Here is a 27,137-nt window from a genome sequence, read left to right as displayed (position 1 = left end):
CACTCCAAGTCAAAAAATTGGGAAAATCCCCTAAAAAGAGAATAATTTCTGGCACAACTCACTATCAATGATTTCATATGGAAGAACTCTGCTCTTAGAGGAGTTAAACCTCATGCAACTGAAGCTTGAGAATTCAGGCTTCATTCACTAGTAGGGTAGTGATGCAAAACACAATGGTGGCACATTGTGTGGAAACCAGCTGACTTTACAGAATCCATCTTGCAAAACATCAAAAGTACAACAAATACTTTGGCTAACTCTAGAAAGTGAACTATTTAACATTTAAATGATACTGTTTACTTTTAAAAATGTGTTTATCTTTTTTGTGTGCATTTGTTTTTGTTTTGAGCAGTGGCAGAAAGTGTTTTCTGAAATCATTTCCATGTTCATATCAACAAATTCATACAAGTAATTGTGAGCACATCTGCACAAGCACTCTTTATTGTAGTTTTTTTTCTTTTACTGGATGAGTGGGCATACCTTTGTTGAAGGTTGTGCGTCAGGGCTGGCAACTTGGCCAATCATTAACGGACCGGAGTTCCGCTGTGGCAACCCCTAACCGGGAAAAGCTGAAAGACACAACAACAACAATAACAACAACTGAGTATAGACTGGTTAAAGTCAAAGAATTAGGGAATTCTATATAATACAAATGGAGTTACTAGGTCTGTAGAACAGGAGGATTAACTGGAAAAATAAAGTAACTTAATAAAGTGATTGCTTTTCACCTTCAGAACAATTCCTGTCACATTTGAAAAAGACACTAAAAGCTGTCTTAATTTGAAAGGTTTGCTTTAGCAGGAGTTACAGTACAGGCAAATAACTGGATATCTTTCAGAAGGTGAAAGTCTCTACCAGATTTATTTTACAGAATCATGCAGAGAAACAAATTACTTTCATTTACAACATACAGAGACACATGTTTAAAATTCGAGTTTATTTTTTTTTCTTCTTGTGTCCTCTAGTAAATGGAATTAAATATGTACCACCATGTACAAATAATTTTAACAAAAGTCTAGATTTTTCACTAAAATAATTTTACAATGTTGATGTGATCCTGGGACAATTGTATTTGGATATATAAACATATGGGACAATTTGGAATCTTCTGTTTTTTTAATAAATGGAATTCATATGCACATATGCTGTGAAATGTTTTGCAATATGATTCTAGATCATGGCTCAGATGAAAATTAAATATATGCAGGAGTTGGGAACACTCAGCAGATAATGTATACACAAAGCAGAACCACATGAAAATCAAACATTGTATTCCCAGCTGTATAGTCAGTATTATATCAAGTGTTGTTTGTTACACTGGTATGACAATAAAGAGTTGCATTGCATTTGGTGTTTTCTAGATTATATAAATACAGTAAGACTGCATGTCAACAATAAGCATATCATTCAAATAAGTATCTGACAGTGGGTATTTGTCATTATCATTTTATCTAGGTGTGTGGCTGTGTTCCTTGTTTTTGACCTTTGGCCAGTTGTGGAATGGGATTTTACTGGCATACCCCTTGGACTGTAAGGATGAGCAGGGCAGCTACACCCGCTGCACATCCATCTCACTTGAGAAGCTTCTCGATCGAGCCATTCAGCACGCTGAGCTTCTCTACAGGGTCTCTGAGGAGTCGTGCACCATCTTTGTAAGTATGTGCATACACTGTTCATGTAAACTTGACGTTGTTATGGCCATGGGAGAGTGTTTCCACCAAGAATTATAATTACATAACAAAGAGGATCTCGGGCTTAAAATCTGTAAATTATCAAAAAAAATAGAAGCACTGTCCCTCTTTTATGTATCTTATAGTCTCTTCAGAGGAGAAATATGCCTTGTCTTATGAGCAATCAAGGGCCCAGTATTCCAGGGTTTCTTGTACCATCATAAATCAAAGAGTCCCACAGACACCAGAACAGAAGGTATCAACCTTTTGTCAGCAGATCAATAAAACAAGATGGAAAGATAGATTTATTACTCAGCATCTCCCTCAATTCTAGAATACACTCTCCCTACAGATAAAGTAGTGTAAAATAACATCTTCCTTCAAATGCACCTTAGTAATTGGATGTGAATTCATAAATTCATCCTGGGTTTGACTGGCCTAGCCCACCTTGAGAAAGAGTTTTCAATCTGTGGTCACCACTGGCAAGGACTAATGGTCACAAGACTCAGTAGCCTTAAACGTATGACCCCTGCAATTAGAACAAGTATGAGTATAAATGTCCAGCAACCAGTAAAAGGGGTGAATATATAATATGTTTGACAACAGATGATATGAAGATTTGCATCAATAGTACAAACAAATTAAATACGGTAGAGTTTTAATTATCATGGGTAAAAATGGATGATTGGACTGCAGTATTCTGTGATGGAGAAAGAAAATAAGTAAATGGCTGTTCATAGGTTCATAGGTTCATAGGTTCATATGTGTTTACTAGGCTAATGACCATGAAGTCCTTTTTAAGCTTAGCCATGCATCACATTGTTAACAAAGAAAAAAGTTAATACTATGAAAAAGAAATCAAACAAAGAAAAATCAAACAGGTGTACAAGAGCTTGTGCTAAGAGAATTATTTGTAAGTGAATAGGAGATACAAAAGAGAAAAGAGTGAGATGCAAGAGATTAATGAACCTGTTTGAAACAAGGAGGTAGTCAATGAAGATTAAAATCAGGGGGACATGTAAGATTGTTGTTTGGGGATTGTTTTTTTTTTTAAGTAGAATAATGGAATTTACTAAAATGGGAGGGAGAAACCTAGACTAATGAGATGGTTGCTATACTGTGAGTTGAGTTTGAGTTAGAGAATAAGAATACAGAACATTATGGATTTCAGAAATTATCTGAAAGATCTATAAGAAACAGCTGATGTCACATGTGAAGCTTTGCCTTGCTTATTTAGGTCTCACCAGGTTCAGAAATAGTTACTGGCAAACACAGGAAAGCAGAGGAGGTGCCATAATTTGAAAAGAAGACATACAAACATTTGAGAAAATAAAGGATTGAAAGTCTGATTTCTATGATAGTTGAGAGTTTATATATTATTACAAGGAAGAATTTAAACATTTTTAGCTGACAGTTGTTTAAGATGTGAAGGTAAACAGATTTTCTGAAAACAGATCTTATCAAGTGAATTTAACATTATTTTGTGACTGGAAACTTGGGTGCCAGACATAAAGATTCCTATATGTATTTTGTTCAGATTTTGGCAAAGCATTTAGTTTAGTGCTGCATGGGTTTTTGATAATGATATTACATGATATGGGGGGGCTAGAATGGTGCATGGTTGAATGAAGGAGGGATGAAGTAGAGTAGTGAAGGGGAAATAATGTCATGTTAATTATCAAATGAGTAGTAAACAATGAGTGACGCCTTCCAAGGATGACACAGTGGCACAGTGAATAGCATTGCCATCTTGAAGCTGGAGATTAACTAATTTGGTGTTTGGCTAGGGTGCCTTCTGTACTAGGAACCAAAAAGAGCAAGTGTCACCCAGAGAACAGCAGGAACACCTTATTATAAAAAATTTTGTGTTTTCGTCCCTCTACCTGGGGACTTCATCAGAGTAAAACATCAACCAGTACAAAACAGTTTTAAAATACCCTTAATATTCATGCCATTGGTTAACATATTACCGATAAAATTTATGAAAGACAGTCACCTGACATTTGTTTCACAACATTCACACACACTTTTATAATGACTTAACAATAACTTAAATCAATAAACTGTATATTTTTTTAAATAAAAAACAACTTTAAAAAGTTTTAGTAAAAAGTCGTTAAAAATGCATAATGAAAAAATCAAAGAAGGATAAGAAGGGCCAGCCACCCCAAATATTTCTAAGGTGTCTTTTGTGCCAAGTCCTCATGTCCTCCTTGTGTTCACATGGTTTTCCTCTCTGTAATCCAGTTTCCTCATACTAAAAATATTTGTTAGGTGTACTGGTAAGTATAAATTGACCAAAGGCGTGTATGTCGTGATGTAAAAAGTGTGCGTGTGTGTGTGTGTGTGTGTGTGTGTGTGTGTGTGTGTGTGTGTGTGTGTGTGTGTGTGTGTGTGTGTATATGTACTCACATACATGCGAGTCCATGAATGTGTGTGTGTGTGTGTGTGTGTGTGTGTGTGTGTGTGTGTGTGTGTGTGTGTGTGTGTGTGTGTGTATGCATATGCACACTCGTGTGAGTTACTAGAAAACAGGAATTATGTTATTATAAAAAACACTCATGAATCATATGTGTTGTCTTTCTGAATTAGAAAACTTTCTTCATGAAAGGGAAGAAACACAGGAAATGCATTTATAGAAAGGACAATGTGAAACAAAATGTTACCTTTCATTTGGGCTTCACACTCAAGACCTACAACATTCCTTGCTGATGTGACTGTCACTGGACTGTAAGGAAATGGCAGAAACATACCTGAAAGCATTCAGGTATGAGCAGCTAAGACTGAAAAAGATGACACATTACTGATCATATCAAACTGTTGTGAAGGAGTCGGGCAAGCACTTTTTTGGATGGAGCACAAGGCAACATAACAGACACAAGAAAATATATAATCATAAATTGCTCATAAAAGAAAGCCACATGAAATAAACGGTTTGCTAGAAGTATGGACCGTCGGTAGTCAATGTTGGGATGATTTCAGAATATCTTTGGGTATAACCAGTTCATAGAAAATCCATTAAATGAAAAGAAAAGCAATGACAAGAATATGAATATGTCCGTCTACAATCCCTGTCTGCTGGAGCACAGACTCAGATGGAAACATCTGCCTTTATGAAGGAAGAGTCTTCTATATGGCAGCTGTTTTCTTGCCCCATAAAATGAAAAGACAGTTGATACTAGCAATGATGGTGGCTTGATGATTGAATTGCAGTGGAAATGCATGCATGATGTAAAAGATAGCATTATAATTAGTGACAAGTAGAATGGAACAACCAGTCATTATGTAGATAACATTTTGTTTGAATACCATATAGATTCATTCAGCATATTGAAATAATTATGTGTAAAGTTCTAACCATGGTTAAGAAAAAGATAAGGGAAGTAGTGCTGTTATTGTGTTTTTGACTGCTTTTAATTAAATAACCTAATTTAAAGTGTTGCTTTCTTGCATTTAGTTACATAAAGTTTTGCAAGCTATGACTATGTATCTGATTTTTTGTTATTTACTGATTTTCACTAAAAGATAACTTTTCAATGAAACTTGCCAAGAAAATCTTTATTATAATGTAATAGAGCCTCTTAATAATGTTCTTGGTAACCGAAGAGGCTATGTTGAGCAAAACACATAACTGGGCATTTAAAATTTCAAACTGTTGTATGTACACGCACACACACCACACACACACATATATATATATACATATATATATATATATATATATATATATATATATATATATATATATATGGTTCCCTATCAGAAGCTTGAAATACTATAAGCCTGAAAATCAAAATCCTGAAACCAAAAGCCTGAAAACTCAAAATCCCGAAAACCCAAAATCCTGAAACTCAAAATCCTGAAAACACAAATAATGCTAATATGTCAATATAAAGACACTAATATCTACCGACTGACCCTGACCCTAACCCTAACCCTAAGGTCCGTCACTATCGCACACTCACCTGACCCGTGCCCTAACCCTAACTCACATAAACTGCCTCTAACCCTCATTTTTGTCACTATTGCATACATGCCTAACCTGCGCCCTAACCCTAACTCACTTAAACCGCCCCTAACCCTAACATAAAACCAACCGCACACTCATCTGAACCCAATGCATGACCTAACACCACAGGGCTAACAATAGCAAAGCCACAATGATGTCAGTATGTCCATTTTGTGTTTTCAGGATTTTGAGTTTCAGGATTTTGGGTTTTCGGGATTTTGAGTTTTCAGGCTTTTGGTTTCAGGATTTTGATTTTCAGGCTTATAATGTTTCAAGCTTCTGATAGGGAACTATATATATATATATATATATATATATATATATATATATATATATATATATATATGTGTGTTACCTTCTGTCATATTTTTCTTAAGATTATGTGAAGGCAATTTAGACTTGAAAATACAATTAGTCATGCTTGTTTGCAATTGTCCTTTCATTGGCTATGGATGTGCTCTGTAATCCAGCTGGAATAGCTCAGTGTAAATACAGCACCAATTTATATAAATGAAATAAACTTGACAAAATTGGTTAAGCCTGATATCTATGAAAATGTGGTAAAGCTGTCTTCCTTGGAAATGCATAGAACTGTGGAAATTCTCTGCAGTTGTAATCATAGATTAATGTAGAAATGCATGCATATTTCCATAATTTTTAAAAATCAAATAGTGAGTTTATCACAAAGCATTAAGTATATACTGTATGTGGTCCACAGCAGATGTGCCCAGGATTGATCCTTTGCATGTGAGCTCACATTTACTTTATCTTAGTAAGCTGCTGCTTACGTGAACTTACTTTGAATGTTTGCTTTGTTTCAGGAGGATAATTTTGCTCCCTTTTCTCTGGTCTCACAGAGAAGTCGAAACTTCAACTCCTGCTACACAAAAGGACTCCGTCTTCCCAGCTCCAAGTCCGAGGCACAGCAGGTCTCGGTAAGGTGCACAGTTGTCAGATCTGGTAATGGTGTAAGAGTCAGGAGGATGTGTGAATGATTGCCAAATAACTTCATACATTTTATATTTAAAAAAGCTGACAGGAACTTTATACATGAAAATTTAAAGATACATAGCTATCGGTGTTAAATTAAAGTGGAATCAGAACTAATGCTCTTCTTGGGAAACTGCTGTGCACTGTAGGGAAATGACACAACAGTAGACACATCACTATATAAAATTTTAGGAAAAAAAATGCTCTGGAGCATGTGTATGGAGAATTGCAGAAGAGGTATGTTATGCAAGTGGACTATGATCACTGCAGAGTAGTACATGCAGGGCAATATTTATTGCAGCATGGAACAGTTAGGAAACACCTGGCCCTAATGAAAATGTTATGGCAGGAGCAATGTAACTCTGATATCACCTGTGTCACTTTGTTGGGTTATACAATAGACACAGCAGTATAAAATAGGTAGCTTGCTGTAACCAAAAAAGTATTACACATACAACTCGTTGAGTGTGCCATATAAACACACAGGAATGGAGCTTTATTTATGTATTTATTTATTTATTCATTTACTTATTTATTTAATTTATTTTTATTTATTTATTTTTAGTAAACCTGGCCTTAGCTAAGCAAAAAAGATTTGTACAAATGAGTCTAATCATACTGAATAAATGCACAATGAATGAGCTCATAGTAAATAATTAAGCTACCTACCATTGTGCATGCTAAAGTAATTATAGAGCTATGCATAACAGTCTTGATAACTGCCAAAGAACACGGTGTGATGGCAGCCACAAAAGCAGTGCACATGACAACCACAAAAGCAGTACACAGGAAATTGAGGTCCTATGAATGATACACTCAGCCATGGTTTTTGAGTTACATAACAAAGTGCAGAAATACATAAGGCATAGAGCACTGCATTGCTATTATCAGCATTAGTATACCAATGGGCAACAGTATGAAACAAATAAATGCCCAATATCAGGAATATGTGACCATGAACATAGATGCAGTCCTCAATACTGGCAAATAAAGCAGCAGGATATTTAGGAAGCCTTACAGGAGATCAAGTACACACAGGCATTGACCCAGTTAATATGAATCCGGACCCAGTTCTCTTTAAAGATCACCGTGACCTACTCCTAAGCAAAGCAAATACACATAGCTGATAAACACATAAACATTTTATCAATTTATTTGAAATTTTCTTAGTCAAACTCCATTAACTTCAACTACACAATTTCTACTGCAAGTAGTCATGTTAGCAGAAAATCTCATTTATTATTTTCTTTAATTAATTTAACATCTTCTTACTAATTGAACCAAATGTCCACTTTTCCTTTTCTGGGCGGAACTGCAAATGGGGATTATTTCTTTCCCACAAGGTCCAATAAGGATTGCGATAATTATATTAAGAGTATGGATATGAGTTTTTTCTTTTCTTTTTTTCCCAATAAAATATTTTTTTACTTGACTGCACTGACTTTTGACATTTTTGTAAATTAATATCTGCTCAGTTACTTTATCTTTCTCTGTTTTTAAAGTTTTTATTGGATTTACAATTTGTAAAATAATCACAACAATATTTACAGTCAGAGGGTTTTGAGCATAATAAATAAAAAAATGTCAACTAAACCTCATACGCAAAAGAAAAAAAAATATTTATAGGACTATCCATTAACCAAGTTATTATACATTACATTAACTCTAAGATGCTGTTATTTTTGCTTGTCAAGCAGATCTCTAAGTTTTGAACATGAATTGTAGCAGGGGGAAATCTTGGTTGGTCTTCACTTAATTGTAATGATTTCCAGGTGACAGACTTCAGTTGCAATATTTTGAAATTCTTTGAAGGAGGCTGTAGATTCATTCTTCCAATTCTGAGTTATAACCTTTCTCGTTATAGATTGTTTAGACAACACCATGTGATATTTCATTTTTAACACATATCTGAATAGGAGTGCTAAAAAGGATTAGTGATTTAGATAAAAAAAAAATTTTCTCCAAAAAAAAAGCTTGTAAAAAAAATTAATGTTACTCCAATAAGGTGTTAAGACAGTACAATCAAAATAGATGTGTTGCCAATCCTCTTAAAGTTCTTGTTTACATCTCCAATAAACTTGTTTCTGCTTGAAAATTAATTAAATTTTATGTGGTGTGAAGAAAGATCTATGCAAAAATGTCCAAGTAAAGAGATTCCATATAAGAGATGAAGTTGTATGTTTAAAAGATATTAAAATTAATTTTTTATCTTCTTCACTCGGAGGTCTATTATTAAACTGGGTAAAATAGTTCTAATAATTGTCATTGCAACTTTTTGTTTCTCTCCTCACAACTCTATATAATTTGAATAAGCAACCCTGTCCAAATGTATTTTGTTGCATTAAAAATATTCAATTATTTGTCGGATATGATGTCTTATGTTTGGTTGCATTAACTTAATTTCCCCTTCTGCATCTTGTCTGGAGGATTGTACATCTAGCCACATGTCTTTATATAAATTATATTTGTTCTTAATATAATCAACAGAATGTAGCTTTTGGTCTTTTATTAATTGAAACCAATATAGCAGATTTTTCTCTTTAAATGCAATCATTGTTTCTAAGTTTGAGGTAGAGATGTTATTTTGGGTATATGCCATAAGAAATATAAGAAAGATCCATGCTTTATATGTCAGGTTTCTATATATAAAAAATTTAAATGTGTTTAATATAGTAGAAATGAAATAGGAGTCACTTGTTTGATGACTTTTTACTATAACGCAATCCTTTAATAACCAATGTAGATTGTTATTTAGTATGAGATAATTATTAGAATATCTACTATCTTGATACATGATGTTTTGATATTGTAAAAATGCATACTATTTTGTGATGTTTGTTTTTCATTTGTAATATTGCATTCCAATTTGTGATAATCTGTGTATCTAAAATCTACATGTATTGTATTTTTGTGTGGAGCTTTTCTCCCCCGGGCCTCCACTGAAAATGGGCCTCTGGCCCAGTTGGACATTCTAGGTCAACAAAATGCAATAAAAATAAAAATAATAAAAATAAATTTATTGTGTTTACAGTTTATAAAAATATTTCCTAAAAACTCTTTCCACTTAGCTGTGTAAGTGTTATTAATCCAAAGATATATTATTTTTTATAATTAAAGATAATGAATATAATTCTAGATCTTGCAGCCCTATACCTTTTACTGCTCAGTCTCATATGATGGTTTAAAACAATTCTTGGTTTATTGAGGTACCAGAAAAATTTCAAAATTGAAGTGTTAAATTCTTTAATACAATTTTTGTGGGGGTAATGTTGTGATTATATAATATATAAGATTCTTGGTAAGTTAGTTATTTTGATTATAGATAGCCTCTCATCCATCATGAAGAACATTTTATTCCATTTGCCTATTAGATTCATTATATTGTTTATACTGCTAGTATAATTATAATTTAATATATCTTTAATGTTATCTGCTATAATTATTCCTGAATCATTATTTTCTTCTCTTTGATAACATATTTATTGAATTTACTTTTAATTCTATTCTTATTTGTATTTATATGTAGGATTTTTGTTTTGTTATCATTAAATGTTAAACCAAATTGTCTTTGAAATACATCCATTGTTAAGAAACTGCAGATAAAGAATTATCGTTGTCATTTAATGTCAGTAAAATGTCATCAGCAGACAGCTGAATTTTAGAGTTTAAATTCTCATTTATGTTAATACCGTTTATATCCATATTTGATCTGAGAAAATTAACAAATGGATTAATAAGATGTGTAAAGTTTCTTGAGAAATGATATTCTTCTAAAAGAGAGAGTTTCAGTTCCATGTCAAAAGCATTTTAATATCAAGGCTCATTAATGTTAAGTTCTATTTTGTTTTATTTGCATAGTCGATTATTGTAATTATTCTTTTAATATTATCATAAGTATTTATGTTTAATATAAATTAGTTTGATCTTCATCAATCATGGAGGGTAGATTACATTTTAATCTATTAGCACGAATTGCCGTGTAATTTATAATCTACATTTAAAGGTGAAATCGACCTGTGTGAATAGCATTTAGTAGGATCTTGGTCAGTTTTTAAAATTGGAGAGATAATAGTATATTTCCAGGAAATAGGAACTTTAGCTAGGTTCTTGACTATAGAAAAACTTTCTATAATATGTCTAAGGCTTCTTTGGGTAACAGCTTTTAAAATTCAGATATGATCCCATCATTACCTGGTGCTTTATTAAGTTTCAGTTTAGAAATTTGAGTTTGAAGTTCAAGCATAGAGATTGGTTTGTCGATTAATTTCATTTGGTCATCAGATAGTATAGTGTTTATATATTGTAATAAATATTTTAAATATTATTCTGGATCTATTAATATATTATTTTCATTTATTTTACTATAATAATCTCTAAATTCCTTTAGAGTATCTTCTGTTTCTATTACTTTTCTTTTTTTCTATGTAAATAGACTTCTTTTATGTGATTGGAGTTACTGAGTAATTTTGTTGTTGTTGCTAAATTGTGCATAGACTTTGGGTTAATAGAGAAGTTAATCATCTTAAACTTCTCAAGTTTGATTTTAGTTTTATGGTTTAAGATTTTTAAGGATTTGCTGTTTCGCTTATTAATGTCTTCTGTATTATTATTTTTATTTGTCTGTGTTTCTAATTTTAACTTATCTAGTTTTTCTTGGGTTTCATGTAATTCTTGTCCCAATTTTTTTATTTGACAACCAATTAATGAGTTTATCAAAGTTACGCTTTTAGTGCATCAGATAAATACATTTCTGAAGTATCTTTTATATTATTAATTAATTTGTATAAAGGAAATGTTTATTTAATAAAAAGTCCTTAAATTCCTTTAAACAAGTTATATATGGTAATCTTATTTTAACATTATTATTAGATTTCAAAACCAGCTGAAAGGTAATTGCACTGTGATCTGAAAGCAGACAGGTTACTGTTTTAACTATGCCTAGTGTATCAGTCAGGTCATTAGAGAGATAAACTCTGTCAATTCTGGATTGTGTTCTGTGTCTATGGGAATAATGGGCAAAAAATAATGAATTTGGTTCTAAAAATTCATTTATGCCTCTAAAGTGAAACAATTCAGTAAATGTTAACAATGCCTTTGCATATGCCTGTATTCTACTTTTACCTGTTCTGTTAGTATTACTTGGTGAGAATAAACAATCAAAGTCTCCTGCTAGAATTATACTGCCTTTCAAGATTTGAATTACTTGTTCTAGGTGTTGGTCAATTGTTTTAGTTCCTATTTCAAGAATCCAATACAAGTTACTAGTTAATATCCTCTTATTATACTTTATAGTTACAGTACAAAACATACCTTTATCATCTTTATATGTTCCTATATCCATAGGAATAGGCAATGAATTTCTCCATAATATAGCAACCCCCTTTTTTGATTATATTGTGAAGTGGATAATACAGTGTAGTGTTTTAGTATTTAGCCTGTCTATGTCTTCTGTTAATAAGTGTGTACCTTTAAAAAAATAACTTGAGAAATAAACAATTTCAAATATATGTTTAAGCCACCCATCTTGCATCCATTATTTAATCCATTGACATTTATGGAACTACATTTAATAAATGCCATTTGTCCTACTGATCAAAAGTATACATGCACTTCCCATAGATAATGACACTCTGTTAGTAAAGAACAGTTTAATAATCATCATGTGAACATTAACTTTTGAAGATTTGATTAGACATAAAATAGTTACTATTGTGGACACAAAAAGGCTAAAAAATATATAATTATCATTAAACATTTGCTTTTAAAATCCCCCTTACCCCTCATGGAGACTAGCACTCCTTGACTGAATAGTCTAACCATCCAAGCAACACATCCAGCCAATATTCTGGCAAAAAAAAAACAAACATACAGACAAAAAACCCAGTCTATTCTACTACAATCAAATATGATGCCATTAACGGTAAAATAAAGATGAAGCTGTATCCTTTAAAGCATTGTTAATATATAATAGTAGAACAATTATTTCACATCTTAACTTATTTAACATATACATTCTCCAGTTTTATGAGTTCATTACGGTGTTAAAGTAAGATATTGTTCCTTATCTATACATAGTTTTGAAATTCAACTAGCATTATAAATATGAAAGACTGCCACACACAAATTTAAAATGTGTTGTGGTGTGTCCCACCATAAGACCAATGTACTTTTAGACCCTTATATTCCCTCTTTGTAAGATTATATTAAAGTAAATGAATAGTTGTTCTACAGTGTTTAAACAGTATTTCATTGTTTGCTCATATTCAAAGAGTCAAAGATATTCAAAGATTCAAAGAAACGTTATTGTTATTTAGGGCCACACAAGTGCAGCCTAAATAACATTACAAATGTCAGCTCATGAGAGAAATGCAGTGTAAATAACATAGATACAGCAGTATCAGAGAATAACATAATACAGAAATAAACAACACGTATGACATGCAAGAGGTAGTTCACATTACATAAACATACTCAATATCCATTATCCAATGATAAATAAATAAATACCCACCACCAGACTCCCTCACCATTAAGATCAAGAATAAATACAGACTAGTGAATAACAGCTGTTTAGTTACTGTATTGCATTTGTTAACCTTAGATGTGACTCAGTATAGCCAGCATATTGTATAATAGTAATAATGGCAGTAATTGCTCAGAGCAGCAGGGTTAAATGAGAAAAAAAGAGGCTTCAGTGTATCAAGTATTATGACTGGTGTTCAAGTTAAGTCTCGCAGCTGTAGGATACAAACTGTTCCTGAATCTGATAGCCCTACAGAGGAAGCTGTGGTACCTCCTTCCAGATGCAAGTTGTGAGAACCAATTGTGGGATGGATGGGTTGTATCAGCTAGTATTTTCTATGTTCTCTTTCTTGCTCTTGTAAAGAAAAGCTCCAGAATAGATGGATAGGTTTCTGGCCAAGATATTCTCAGCCATCCTTACCACCCTCTATAGTTTCTTCTTCTCAGCAGCTGTGCAGTTGCTGAACCATGCTGTGAAGTTGCTAGTGAGGTTGCTCTCGATAGTGCCCCTGTAAACAGTGCTAAGAGCAGACAGTGGGAGCCTGGCCTTTTCAAGCTTCTCAGGAGGTGAAGCCTCTGTTGAGCTTTCATGACTATATGGTTGGTATTGACAGTTCAGGAGAGGTCATCTGAGATGTGAATGCCCAGCAACTTGGTTGTTTTGATTTTCTCTACCACCTCCCCTTTGATAGTGAGTGGTTGGTTAACTGTTGCCTTTCTCCTGAAGTCCATAATCATTTATTTGATCTTATTAACATTCAGGTCCAGATTGTTCCTATCACACCAGGCAATCAAAGGGCTCACCTCATCCATATAGTTATGTTCATCCCAACCACTAATGAGACCCACAACTGTGGTATCATCAGCGAATTTTATAATATAGTTTGAGTTATGCTTTGCAGTACAGTCATAGGTGAGAATGGTGAAAAGCAAGGGGATGAGCACACAGCCTTAGGGAACACTAGTATTCAGGACTATGAATTGAGAGGTATTGTTTCCAGTTCATGTCCATTGGGGTCTACCAATCAGAAAGTCAAGAGTTGTGCTTGTTTGTCCTGAGTTTTACGAGCTTATCCACCAGCTGCATCAGTATGACAGTGCTGAATGCAGAACTGATGTTGATGTACAGCAGCTTTCAATGGTTTATTACTGTAAATTAAAGCATCCTGTGTTATTTTTTTCAAGTATACAGTTTATTACTTCCTTTGCTTTATGTATGAGACTTTCGAGTGTATTGAAAACATATTCATATCAATTATGTCAAGCCTCTAATAATGAAGATCTAAACATTTTATATATATATATATATATATATATATATATATATATATATATATATATATATATATATCATGTTGATAATTATGCTTGCTTTCAAATTTATTAGTTTATAAATGTATTCAAAGTTATCTCACAGTATGTGTAACATTATAACTGTTTCCCTTCTTCAATGCCAGTTTGTATGTTTACCTATAGTTGCAGTGAGATTTGAGCTGATGCATATTTAAAAGGTTCTGTCTTTTATTGAAATTAACTTTCTAAAGCTGCCTATCAATCAGAGTCTCTGAACATGAACAGCTCTGTTCTCTTGTTTAGCAGTTTGTCCAGCTGTTTACCAGAGAAAGCTTCATGTGTTCTAAATGAAGTAAAAAAAAGTTCAAGCTTTGGAAAGAGGTTCTTCATATCTACCACAGAAGCACCTTGCATAGTGATAACCCATCAGTCACAAACGTTTCCATTTCTTTCATACTGAACCTGAACATTTCAACTATGAACAGAGACTATTTTAAAACCATTAAAAAATTCAGTATCTCTGCACTGTTAAATGACATTAAAACACACATTGATAGCAACTGCAATCATTCCCATTCCCAATCCAGCACATCATAAATCATTCTAGTAAACAGAACAGTAACATAGTATCTAAATCTATGCATTAGGAAGACAGACAGCTTTTAGGTTTTACTGTTAGTTTTAGTGAAACAGCTTTTCTAATGTTACTGTAGTTAATTATTACATTGAATTGCTTCCACACATAGGTGGAAATGTTTATCTGTCATTTCTTTTAGTATACCATTTAAGTAGCAGTTTTAATTTAACACTGTTAATGTCTTTTCCTTTTTATAACAAGAAAGTATGATATTACTCACAGTGTGTATTTCCCTTTAGTAGGTAACTGCAGTTTATATGAATTAAACAACTTTAAATTCAGCTATATGTTATACTGCAGCCAGTTGCTGCTTCAAATATAAAGTATGCATTAGTTCTTCAGAAAGCATTCTGTATGCAACCTTTCAGATCATATACTAGTATAAATGCTGTATGTCTCATTTAAGGGAAACTAATAATATTTTGTCATGACTTATTAAAATGATGGTTAATTATTTGTAAATTAGACAAGCATAAGACAGAAAAAAGGATTTCAATCAGCTTACATTAGTAGACTGCTTGTTGATTTTCTGATTCCTATTTATATTATAGTTGAGCATGTCGTCATTTCATGTTTTGCTGGCAAATATATGTAAAGATGTAAAACTAAGTTTGTTTACATAAAAAGAAAAAAAAACAATCCTTGACATCATGTCTTTTCCTTTGTAAATAAAAACAGGGAAAAGTAAAGATTTTTATTTTCTACTTAATTTCTTCTTTTTCTCATTTGTCTTTTTAGGGAAGTAATGGACCAGTCCATATCCTCTGTTTGTTCTAAAATGTTGTTAGTTTGTAGATGTGAGGGGTTCTTACAGCATAACAGAACTGGTGGTCATCATGTTTAGGTGGGGTGGGATTTGTACTACAAATGTTTTATCATAAATTCTAAGTCACGCAGACCTCACAATCTAAAACTAAAACACAACTTTGCGATAATTCTATGCTTTACTCAGAAGTACTACAAACTTGGAGTTAGAAGATATAATTTTAAGGGAAGTGCATGCTAAACTGCTCCATATTAGGACAACAGCATTCTCCTTTAAAAACCTGACCTTGAAAGTGTCATTGGAGAGTTAGGTTTTAAGGTATATTTTTGTGATTCGGTTTTGCTGTAGAACCAGAAGTGATGTATAATAAGTGTAGCTGATCTCCCTGTTCCTGCGCACTATGTAATATCACATGGTAGTTTTTAAGGCCCATAATCTGGTGCATTTGTTCGAAGGTGAGACACCAGTTTCATACCACTTTCTGTACATAACTGCCCCATAGGCTACTGTACTCCAGGCCCATACTTAGATTTAGTCTTGTAGAGACACAGTCCCAGAGCCTCCATTATATGTTAAAGCTAATGGTTCTCAGCCCATTCATCTCACACACTTCAGCCAACTCTCCTGTGTGAGACAACTTCTAAATCCCTCCATCCAGCAATGAAGTCAGAAACTGTGCTCATACAGCAGGGGCCAGTGGTAAATTCAAGTAAGTAAGTTCAAATGGAGGTCATACAGGAAAAAAATGAATGCCTTCTTTAAGGAAAATACATGTTCATATGAGTGCCAAGTAAATGTACTGAGTATTAACTAGGCATATATGCTTTCAGTGGAAACAAAATCTGCAACAAAGACAAATAATAAATGAATATTAACAAAATATACCAAAATAAGTACAGTATAAAGAAATATGCCATAAAGAAAGGATATTTGTTAACCCAACTCATATGTTTCAAAAACAACCATATCTATAGCTTATACAGTCAAGAAAAACTTTCTATTAGCATTTATCAGAATGTTGGGTGTCTAAATGTTTATGTTGGCATGTAGATTAGTAAAAACATTCTACATTTTAGGATGTAAGAATGAAAGTGCATACTAATATATGCAAAAGGTCATTTATTTAAAGAAATGAAACTGCCACACCAGAGAAATATGGAAGGAGTTTGGCTCACAGAAGGAGTGGATATAATGAGTACATGGAGAAACAATAAGGACTCTGTATACAATATAGGGCAGTCATGATGGTCAATAGTTGTGAAATGCAGCAGCTAAGGGGAAAATAATAATAAGTGCAAAATAACATTCACAAGAGCACATAACACAGAACAGAGAAAAAAACTAGGGCCGTTATGCTGATGCATGATGTTCCCTAAGTCTACCATCACTGCAGCCTGGTAGTCATCTGATATATATGCAAATAGCTGGTGGCATGCAATGCTGAATCTCATCCATAATATCTGCATAAATGATGTAATAACTTTTATGCAGAACCAGGATCGACATTATGCCTACTTGTAAGTGTTCTATAGTACCAGTGATGATGCCTCTCTACATGTGCAGTGCAATACCAGTGATGTCACTATGTCTGTCTGCATATACTGTACAGTACCAGTGAGAAAGGCATGCTTACCTATCCATGCGGTGCAGTACCACTAATGATATGTCTGATTGAATGTGCTATTCAGTACCACTAATGATGAAATGTCAAAATGTCTGATTGAATGTGCTGCATAGTTCCAGTAATTATATCATTGTCTATATATACTGTACAGTGCCAGTGATGTGAACATGCCTGCCCCTATGTGTTGTATAGTACCATTGTGCACAATATACCTGACTGTGCTCTGCAGTATCAGCAATGATAGCGGTCTTCTCTCTGTATATTTTGTAGAGTGATTATGTATGTTGTGCAATGCAATTGATGACAGTATGTCTGTCCATATGTGCTGCAAAGTAACAACAATGAAATAGTTTTTGTGTTTATGTGACATAGTGTATAAGTGATACCACTATACCTGCGTTTATGTCCTCCTCAGTATGAGTGATGAGAGATTGCATGTGGTTATGTTTTCTACATTACCAGGGATGATGATATGCCTGTCTGTATGTGTTCCACAGGTAACAGTAGTTATGACTGTATGCCTGCCTGTCTGCATGCACTGTAGAGCATAGCGATGAGAGCATGCCTGTATGCCTGTCATGTGCAGTACCGATGATAACAACATGCCCACTTGTATGTGCTGTAGTATCAGTGATGAGAGTGTGCCTATTTGAATGTGTTATATTGTATTGTGATGTCTATATATACATTATACAAGAATATATCCCCTAAAGCTCAAAGTACATTTTTACTTCCCTGCCTAATTGAAGATTTCACCACTATCACCTTTCTTTACTCCAGTTAACCAGTTTATTTTAATGTCCCTAACATTTTTAGCCCTCAATCCCTACCTCATTCACTGATGTAATGTCCACCATTCTGCTTTAAATTCATATATACAAAACGTTGAGAAAAGCACATAAAAAAACACTAACTATAAATTCAACCAACTATTCCATTACCTACATCATAGAATACTTAACTCCAAACCCAAATAGTCTCTATACCTTTAGCACTTATTCTGAATGTCTTTCTTACAACTAGTATTATTCCTCTAGCTTCAAGTATTCCTTAATTATTCCAGTAACCAAGACTCCACATCCTAAAACAGCCTGTGCTTATAAGCCAATATCTACTTTTCATCCTGTAGCAGGAAATTGTAGAAAAAAAAATCATTCATAACCAAATGCAAGAATATCTCCAAATGCATGATATTTTTTCTTGGAAACAAAATTATTTGTATCCAAAATATAGTTGTCTAACTGCTATCTATGCTACTATGTCCTCTAAAATCCACTGTAACAAGGAAAAAGAACTGAGCCATCTTCCTACAGCTCAAAGCAGCCTTTGAGATTATACATACATTTTTGTCTCTCCAAAGTAGCTAACTATGTTCTTTCTTCTAATGTATCTCAGTGAGTCACTTACCTAATAATTGCCCTCTATTTGACTCTCTACCTATATCTGTCTATCTAGCTATCTATAAATATATATTGGCAAAACAACTATTGCTATTGCGGTTCCATTAACAGTGGATGTCACATGGCTCTGTTCATGATTATATATTAATAGTTTTTCTGGGGGGGGTCTGCCTAACCTAAGCATAACACTATATGCAGATGACATAATATTCACTGTATCTAATAAATCTAGTAATCACACAGTAATCTCTTTACAAAATGATGTTTCACTGATTTTGAACTGGATCAGCTTAAACAAACTGTGAATACTATCAAGTCTTCTGTCATGCTGTTTGGCATTTCAAAAATGCTAACCAAATATATCAGTTCAACAATTTCAGATCTTTCTGGAAATGTCATTTTCTTTGTCAAACTCCATAGGGACTTAGGAGGCACATTAGATGATGTCCTTTTTTTCAACAGCACATTGACTTCACTGCAGTATGGGATTCCATTCAACATAAAGTTTTCAGAATTAACTCCATTCCAGGAGTTTTAAGGTATTACACATCAAAGACTCGAGCATGGCCGGGCCTTTCTTACAGTTTTTATTGAATAATATTTCAGTGTGACCTTTTTACTCTTTGGTGTGTTTTTTATACATATATACATTCATACATATAGATAGATAACACACACACACACACACACACACACACACACACACACACACACACACACACACACGCAAATATGCATATTACATAGCACACGCATGTGCGCATGCACACACACACACACACACACACACACACACACACACACACACACACACACACAAATATGCATCTTACATAGCTATACAGTAAGCGGCAGAGACAATAAAGTGAAACACAAGGGAATTAATCTATTAAGTGCATAGAACCATAAAGACTTACTTTCATATGTTAAGAATATGCTTAATGCAGGGACAGCTATATCCAGTATATACAAAGGAAAGAATTTTGTAATGTGTAGTATATGAAAAGACAATGTTTTTTGCGATGAGTAAAGAGGCCATGGGGCAAACAGAAGATGGTGTTTAGTATGATATTTTAGGTGCAGTGCTACTTAAAAACTGAGGAATTAGATGGGACAGTAAAAGCATACCAGGAGAAAGTACCTGTCTGCAACAGGAACAAGCTGCACTTTTAAACAGTAACTGACTGAGACCATTTCTAAAAACTAATAGGAAGGCATTCCTTTTAGATAATTAGGAAGAGATTCCCAGGTCTGCTGTCCTGTTACAGAGAGACTGTAGTAACTGCAATGCAGCTTTGTGTATGAAGGACTGTTTTGCATATGCGCTTAATCAGATCAGAGGTGGAAGAAGGATGCCTGTCTGTCTCAAAAAGGGTTATCAGTGATGCTCTGCAGGGCTGTCCATTAGCACCAGTTCTCTATAAACGAATCTTCTACGATATAAAAGCACTAAGTTGTCTCTTGATATCGAGACATGCTGTTGATTATAAGATTGGTAACAACATTCCTTCAATAAAATATTCTTTTGTTCTTAGAGTCAGTCATAAGAGCATATACACTTAATAACATCAAAATGACATTTTAATGTCAATAAATGCACATTGACAGTCATAGAAAAAATAATTACAAAATAAGTTGTTAAATCATAAAAAATGATACCATTAAAGATTGATGGATACTATTATTCATCAATTTAAACTTTGACCCAGTTTGTATTTACCAATTAAAAACAACATAAAAAAATTATTATCCCATCTAATTATAAAAGACATGTCTAGCCACTCCAGAGCAATAGTTTTATCACTTTATACATAACTGATCCAACTCATTATAGAATACAGTGTTCAATTTACAATGCACTAAACAAATCACACCCCAAAAAACTTGACATTTTACAATTTTTCATTATTAGAAAAATAATAGGGCTGGAAAACCTATTCAGAAAGACTGAATAATTCTCATTATATGTTGTAGCTTATGCCTTAATTAGAAGAGATTTCTGCATTGTCTAAAAGCAACATATTGTCTGATTTTACTTTGATGTTTTTACTTTTGATGCTGTACAGGGGATCCAACACTAAAATTGTGAAACTAATAGTAGAAATAAATATTAATAATGAAATAATAATGACAGATTAATTATGCCATAGTTTCCAGGCTTCTGAAATAAGATTCCACTTAAAATCATAACATATAATTCCTTAATTTCCATCAAAAATAGTCCTTAGGAAAAGAAAAATATAATATTATTATTGAAGTTTTAGTAATCAAGCTGTTTGATGGCCACTTGGCAGGACCACTGTCTTGTTCTAATGCTGCATCTCTGCTATCCCATCAGTCTTAAAAAAAGGACATGAAGATATCACATGCAATGCTTTTGTGTGGTGGACTTCCATAGTTTTCATGTGGAGACGTATAACCAGTATCCAAACAACTTATGTAAGTCGTGTAAATAAAGATAAAAGTAGAGTAATTGAAGTGGCAATAAATCAATCTATACAGCACATCCACAGTTTTACAATCTACAGCTCCACAATCCACCTCATCCATAGTTCCACAATCACCTCATTTATAGCTCCATGATCTACACATCACCTTATAACAAAGGTTTGTTGGAAAACTTGTCACGGGAACTATATGAGAAATGGTTCCTTAAAACGTTAGGACTCAACAAAATGATGTTTGATGAACAACACTTGAGATAATATTACCGATAACTTGAAATGCACCCCAAAATATCAGAAGATTGATATTCAAACTTGTAAACTCAAACAACTTTAGAAGTTCAGTTATTACACATTCTACAAGACTGCAAAGAATAAAATGGAGGCTGACAGATGTCCACTTTTTAGGGTCTGCTACAGCATCTTACTTGTGCATGTGGGCCACTGTAGATTGATAAGCAAGTACTAGGCCAATTGTCCTTGTTGGCTATTTTTCTCAAAGGTGAGAATCAAACCCTGTGGCTTGTGCCTGGGTGTTAAACAGCTTAGCCATCATGCCAACCACAAGCTTAATGTCAGACCACTATAATGTGTCCATTTTATAATAAATTTACTTATAAGAATAAGCAAGCATCCAAGCTGGGTATTATTTATATTATGTAGGAAGAAACCAATAGTATCTGCCTTTTTTTGAAGAGGAGGTATCCTTAATGACTAGAGGAGTACTGTTTAGATTCTTTTCTGAAGGTGGGTCAAAATGTAGGCACCATTGTATAAAAATCCTATATTACTTTATATTACTTATTACCAGTCATTGACATTCACTATTTTTTTTTTTTGTAATTTTCTGATATAATTAAATAACACCTTTTTGCTGCTCTAAGTTTTAATTGCTGTTCTTGTCTCATAGTCTGAAGCAACCAGCTCTAGTGGCTAAGGTAAATTAAGTTATACTTACTCGTCAGTTACTCTTAATTACCACTGACATCACTTGAATTGGATTTGCAAAGCCTTAAGAAGGGCAGGATGGAGGTTGGCTACTCTTGCACCAATCTGTAGAGGTCACCAAATAGGCAATGATTATTTATAGTCAGCTGAGGCTGCCAAAGGTGCTATATGGGTGAGTTTTCTGCAGTACCAAACTCCCTTGCTATAAAACTGTTGATTTCCTTAGTGGACTACTTACATTAGAAAGGTTTAGTTAGATGTTTATAAGGATATAGGTTTGCAATTAAATATATAAAAAGTATATGTAAAGGGGAAAAGTTTCAGGTGTAAAACTGGTTCTGCATACAATGTTAAGTGCAAAATAGGCAAGAAGATGAGAAAAGAGATGGTATGTGTGGCACATGGTTAGGCTCAAGGAACATTATAGTGCTACAGGGTGTGTGAGCTGCAAGATCATAGTAGACATTCCTGGGAGATTATGGGAGCTAGCAAGAGCAGGGAACTGGCTAGGAAAATGAGGAAAATGAAGAGCAGGCTTATGAAGGAGACAACAGAAACCCAGTTAAGAAGATGTGGCTGTAAATTTATATAGTAAAGTAAAAAACAAAAAGTAAAGGACTCCTTCCACTAAAAGGTAATGCCAAAAAATCCAAATAGTAATTACAAAAGTAAGGCAAGTACTACCATGCTGTGTATGAAGCAAATTCACTTTATTAAAATAATAAAAGCAGTATCATAGACGCTAATCAAGCATGAGGTTATAGTAAAAATCTACTGAAAAGGAAATGGACAGCAGCAGTCTCTATAGAAAACAAAGTGCAAAACCATGGTTACACAGATATAAAAAAATGGCCTAATAAGGTAGATGCACAGGTTCAAAAAGCTAATGTAGGTTTGAAAATAAGTTTAACATACAGTAATCATATAGGTGGTATGTGTAATATAATTAGAGACAACTAGGGAATTCTTTTAACAGATGAGAATATAACTAGAGTTGTAGGGACATAACCTGGATTTATTTTTAAAAGAAATAAAATTTGAAAGATATTTTGTGTCAAGAACCTATGCATTTTAAGAATTCAGGCATTAAGAAGAAGGGAACTTATCCATGCATACATTGAAAAGCCTGTAAGCTCATTTTACAAGAGAACTGTTTTATACACCCCAGGACCAGCAAGAATTATATTTTGAATATGTATGCTGACTGTAACATGCAAAATGTTGTCTATATTGCGAACTGTCAACAGTGTACTGCATATTATGTAGGAAAAACAAATTGTAGATTTAAAGATAGAATTTTTAAGCATCTATCAGATATAAGGTTAAGAAAAGAACACAATACACTGTACAAGCATATAAAATTGCATAGTGATCATGTATTTGCTTTTATGGTTATATGTGTTGTAAATAGAAGTCAGAGACTTGTACAATGGGTGACTTGTACAATGAAACTGAATATAAAGAGATGCAATGGATTTTTAGACTGGGAGCTGACAGAGTCCCAGGATTAAATGTTGTTGTCCCTTTAAAACCAGCTCTAGCAAAAAGGAGGGTAAACTATTGATTTTCATCGGCTGTGTTGTACTATATTATATGCTATGTTTTTACTAGTGTCTTATCATCTGATGAAGGGATTTACCCGAAAGCGCTTATGATACTGCTTTTATTGTTTTAATAAAGTGACATTGCTTCATACACAGCATGGTAGTACTTGCCTTACTTTTGGATGTAAATTTATATAGGACAAAGGGAAATAACAAGGGGCCACAGTCAAGGATCGTGTGAAGAGTACAGACAAGTAGCATGGCAAAGAGTAAGTTTAAAGGGCCAAACTGAAAGATACAATCACAAATAGAGGACAAGATGTAAGAATCAAGCATTGCACCCTCAGTCTATGAGATGAAGACCTGAACCATCATGCTAAACCCTCCCCACCATAACAGGATAAGGTTAGGTACTATAATGATATACTACAGCAGCAGGAAAGGAATAAAGGCTTAGGACTACTAAATCAATCTGTGGACACCTGGGTCAGGTCAGCTGAATGTCAGGGGCAGGTTCATTTTAATTCAGGCGATACAAGGGAATGAGTCTCACAGATGCAGAACGGGAAGGGTACTTGTGCATTACATAAGTAGCATATAGGTACTATGGCATTAGAAAATGAAAGAAATGAACAGAGATAATCAAAGAGGAACAAAGAAATGAGATTTAGGGCATGGCTAGTATTACTCTTCAGTGCAAGCAGTGTAGGTATATGGTGAGAGTGCAGGAAATTGTGCAGGAAGGGAAGGTGAACATTACTGTTACTAGAACATGTGACAGACTGAATGGAATATGGAGGTGCCCAAGTATAGGTTCTTCAGAAGTAGCACAAAGTGGAGGGATGGAGATGCAGTATCAATCAAAACAAATTAGAAAGCTGGAGACGGAGAGAAAATAACCAACCTACGGAAACGGGTCAAGTATGCATGGAGTAAGATGGAAGGATTAGGAGGCAAAAAAAAAATAGTCAAGTAGCTAAACAGGAAGGTTAGGCTAAACATTAGATCAAAAGCCAGTAGGGACGGGACAAGATGTGGAAGAGAGGGGTGGTGAAGTGGAGGAGACAGAGATCAAGGAGACAAGTAGGACAACAATGGAAATAAGAACAGAAATAGCACAGAGTGAAGGCGATGGCAGAAGTGGCAAAATGTACGACAAATGTTTCTTTATTAATATAACAGAAAGAAGGAAGAGAGGGGCATGCCATAGCAGGAAAATCAAAGACGGGAAGCAGGTTATGGAGGACGTGAAAACGGTAGAATTACTGAATGAACATTTCCCTTTTGACTTTACGAAGGAATGAAAGTGAAAGTGCCGTGCTACATGGGACTTAAGGCAAAGAGGTGACAACAGTGTATAGACACCAGGATAGTGAAAAGAATGAGAGCCAACTGATTTCATTAAGGAAGACTACGGCACCTGGGCCACTGGGACAATTCTCCAGGATGCTAAGGAATCTAATCACTGAGCTGGCACATGCCATGATAAATGTTTCATTTATGGTGCAAATATGTATATTCTCAATGTAAAGAAAAACATTGACACTACCAGCTTATTTCTCCTGATTGTCAAGCCAGCACAGACTTAATTAGTGATGTAGCAATATATATCTATATCTATCTATATCTGTATAGATAAAGATATATATTAAAATATATACATTTATCTGTGGTACACTTTTAATTTTAAAAGACATGATATGGACAATAAATCATTTAGTCCTCGTGGTACAGCATCATTAAGATTAAATGATTTATTGTCCATATCATGTCTTTTAAAATTAAAAGTGTACCAGAGATGAATTGAAATAGTTAATATTAAATGTTAGGATTATTTAAAGCTTATAGTTTATTATTTTATATGAATTGCAATAGTTTATATATTTAATACGTTTTTAAGCATACGTGTATTCTTATTGGATGTGGCAGGTTATGTGACAAGGGCTTGTATATATTAAATGGTTTTAGTGTGGAATATGAATTTTGTGATAAGGTGCTATGACTGCTCAGGATGAAAGTGCTAAAAATAAATACTGAGGTATACTGAGTCTGTTTGCTTGGTATTTCACTTTATTACTTAATTTTTTTCAGTTTTTAAAATACCTTTTTTATCCTAAGAGACAGGCTCAACAAAGTAACTTTAAATAAAAATGAAATAAATAAGAGAGTGACAACCCTGGAATCATTGTGCACTATAGACATAATCGCATTTATATCACATTATCGAAAGATGAAAATAGCGAACGCTATTTCATCGAACCTAAAATATCTAAACCACATAATATTGAACATTCAGAACAGCAATTTTTTTCCTTGGGAAAAAATTTGCTATTCCGAAACACATACACACAACACAAGCACACCTAAAAAACATCAGTACACACACATACACTTGTAATCCTACAACTAACCCTACACTAAACTATACATACACTACTATCTATCCACTTACCTTAACCCAAACCCTAACTCTAAGTTCCGTCACTATCACACACTCACCTAACCTGCGCCCTAACCCTAACTCACTTAACCTGCCCCTAAATCTAATTCACCTAACCCGCGCCCTAACCCTAACTCACCTAACCCGCGCCCTAACCCTAACTCACCAAACCCGTGTCCTAATCCTAACAACCACACAATCGCACACTCACCTGAACCCAAACCATAAATCTCCACCACAGCACTGAAAATAGCAAAGCCACAGAACCGGCCAACCAAATTCTTTCCCTAGGAAAGATATCAGTGTTCTGCAGCTTCGCTATTTTTAGGGTTCGATTAAAACGGGTCGATATTAGAATATTTGAAGGTTTAAATCTTTGATGTTCTGATATAGACCCACATAATCTTCTAAGCACGATACTATGTTTTATGATAAGAAATATCCTATCTTGTAGATAAAACTTCTCAAACTTCAGACCAATAACTATCCTCTCCCCTCTGTCTAAAGTCTTAGAAAAATGTATACATACACAAGTAATGCAATATCTTATACAGGGCACACTCCTCACTCCCACTCAGCAAGGTTTCTGACCCAAACATAGTACCACTGCAGCTCTACTTTCTGTTCTCAACACCATTTCTATAACTAGAGATAATCATAAACTTATCTTGTCCTTATTCCTTGACCTCTCAAAAGCCTTTGAAACTGTCTCATATCCTCTGCTACAGAATAAACTCTCTGAGCTCAACTTCTCTCCTACAACAATAGCATGGTTCTCCAGCTATCTCAATGACCGGCAGCAATCAGTAAGATGCCACTCCTCACTATCATCACCCCTTTCAGTGAAAAT

The 27,137-nt window shown here is 34.0% G+C and overlaps 1 protein-coding gene across 1 annotated transcript in view; it reads left to right on the top strand.

Moving 5' to 3' along the window:
• The window catches only part of LOC122789916 (somatolactin), a 58,365-nt gene that overhangs the window by 5,222 nt on the left and 26,006 nt on the right, over window positions 1–27,137 (top strand). Inside the window, exons 2-3 of the mRNA XM_044057416.1 lie at window positions 1,456–1,652; window positions 6,501–6,614. Of these exons, the coding sequence (XP_043913351.1) occupies window positions 1,456–1,652; window positions 6,501–6,614 (311 nt within the window). The remainder of the gene's footprint in view (window positions 1–1,455; window positions 1,653–6,500; window positions 6,615–27,137) is intronic.

This window comes from Protopterus annectens, chromosome 1.part0, assembly GCF_019279795.1.
Source record: "Protopterus annectens isolate FY-2018-M chromosome 1.part0, PAN1.0, whole genome shotgun sequence".
Classification (NCBI taxonomy): Eukaryota; Metazoa; Chordata; order Ceratodontiformes; family Protopteridae; genus Protopterus; species Protopterus annectens.
Note: the sequence above shows the minus strand (reverse complement) of the source record. Positions and strands in the feature narration are given on the sequence as shown.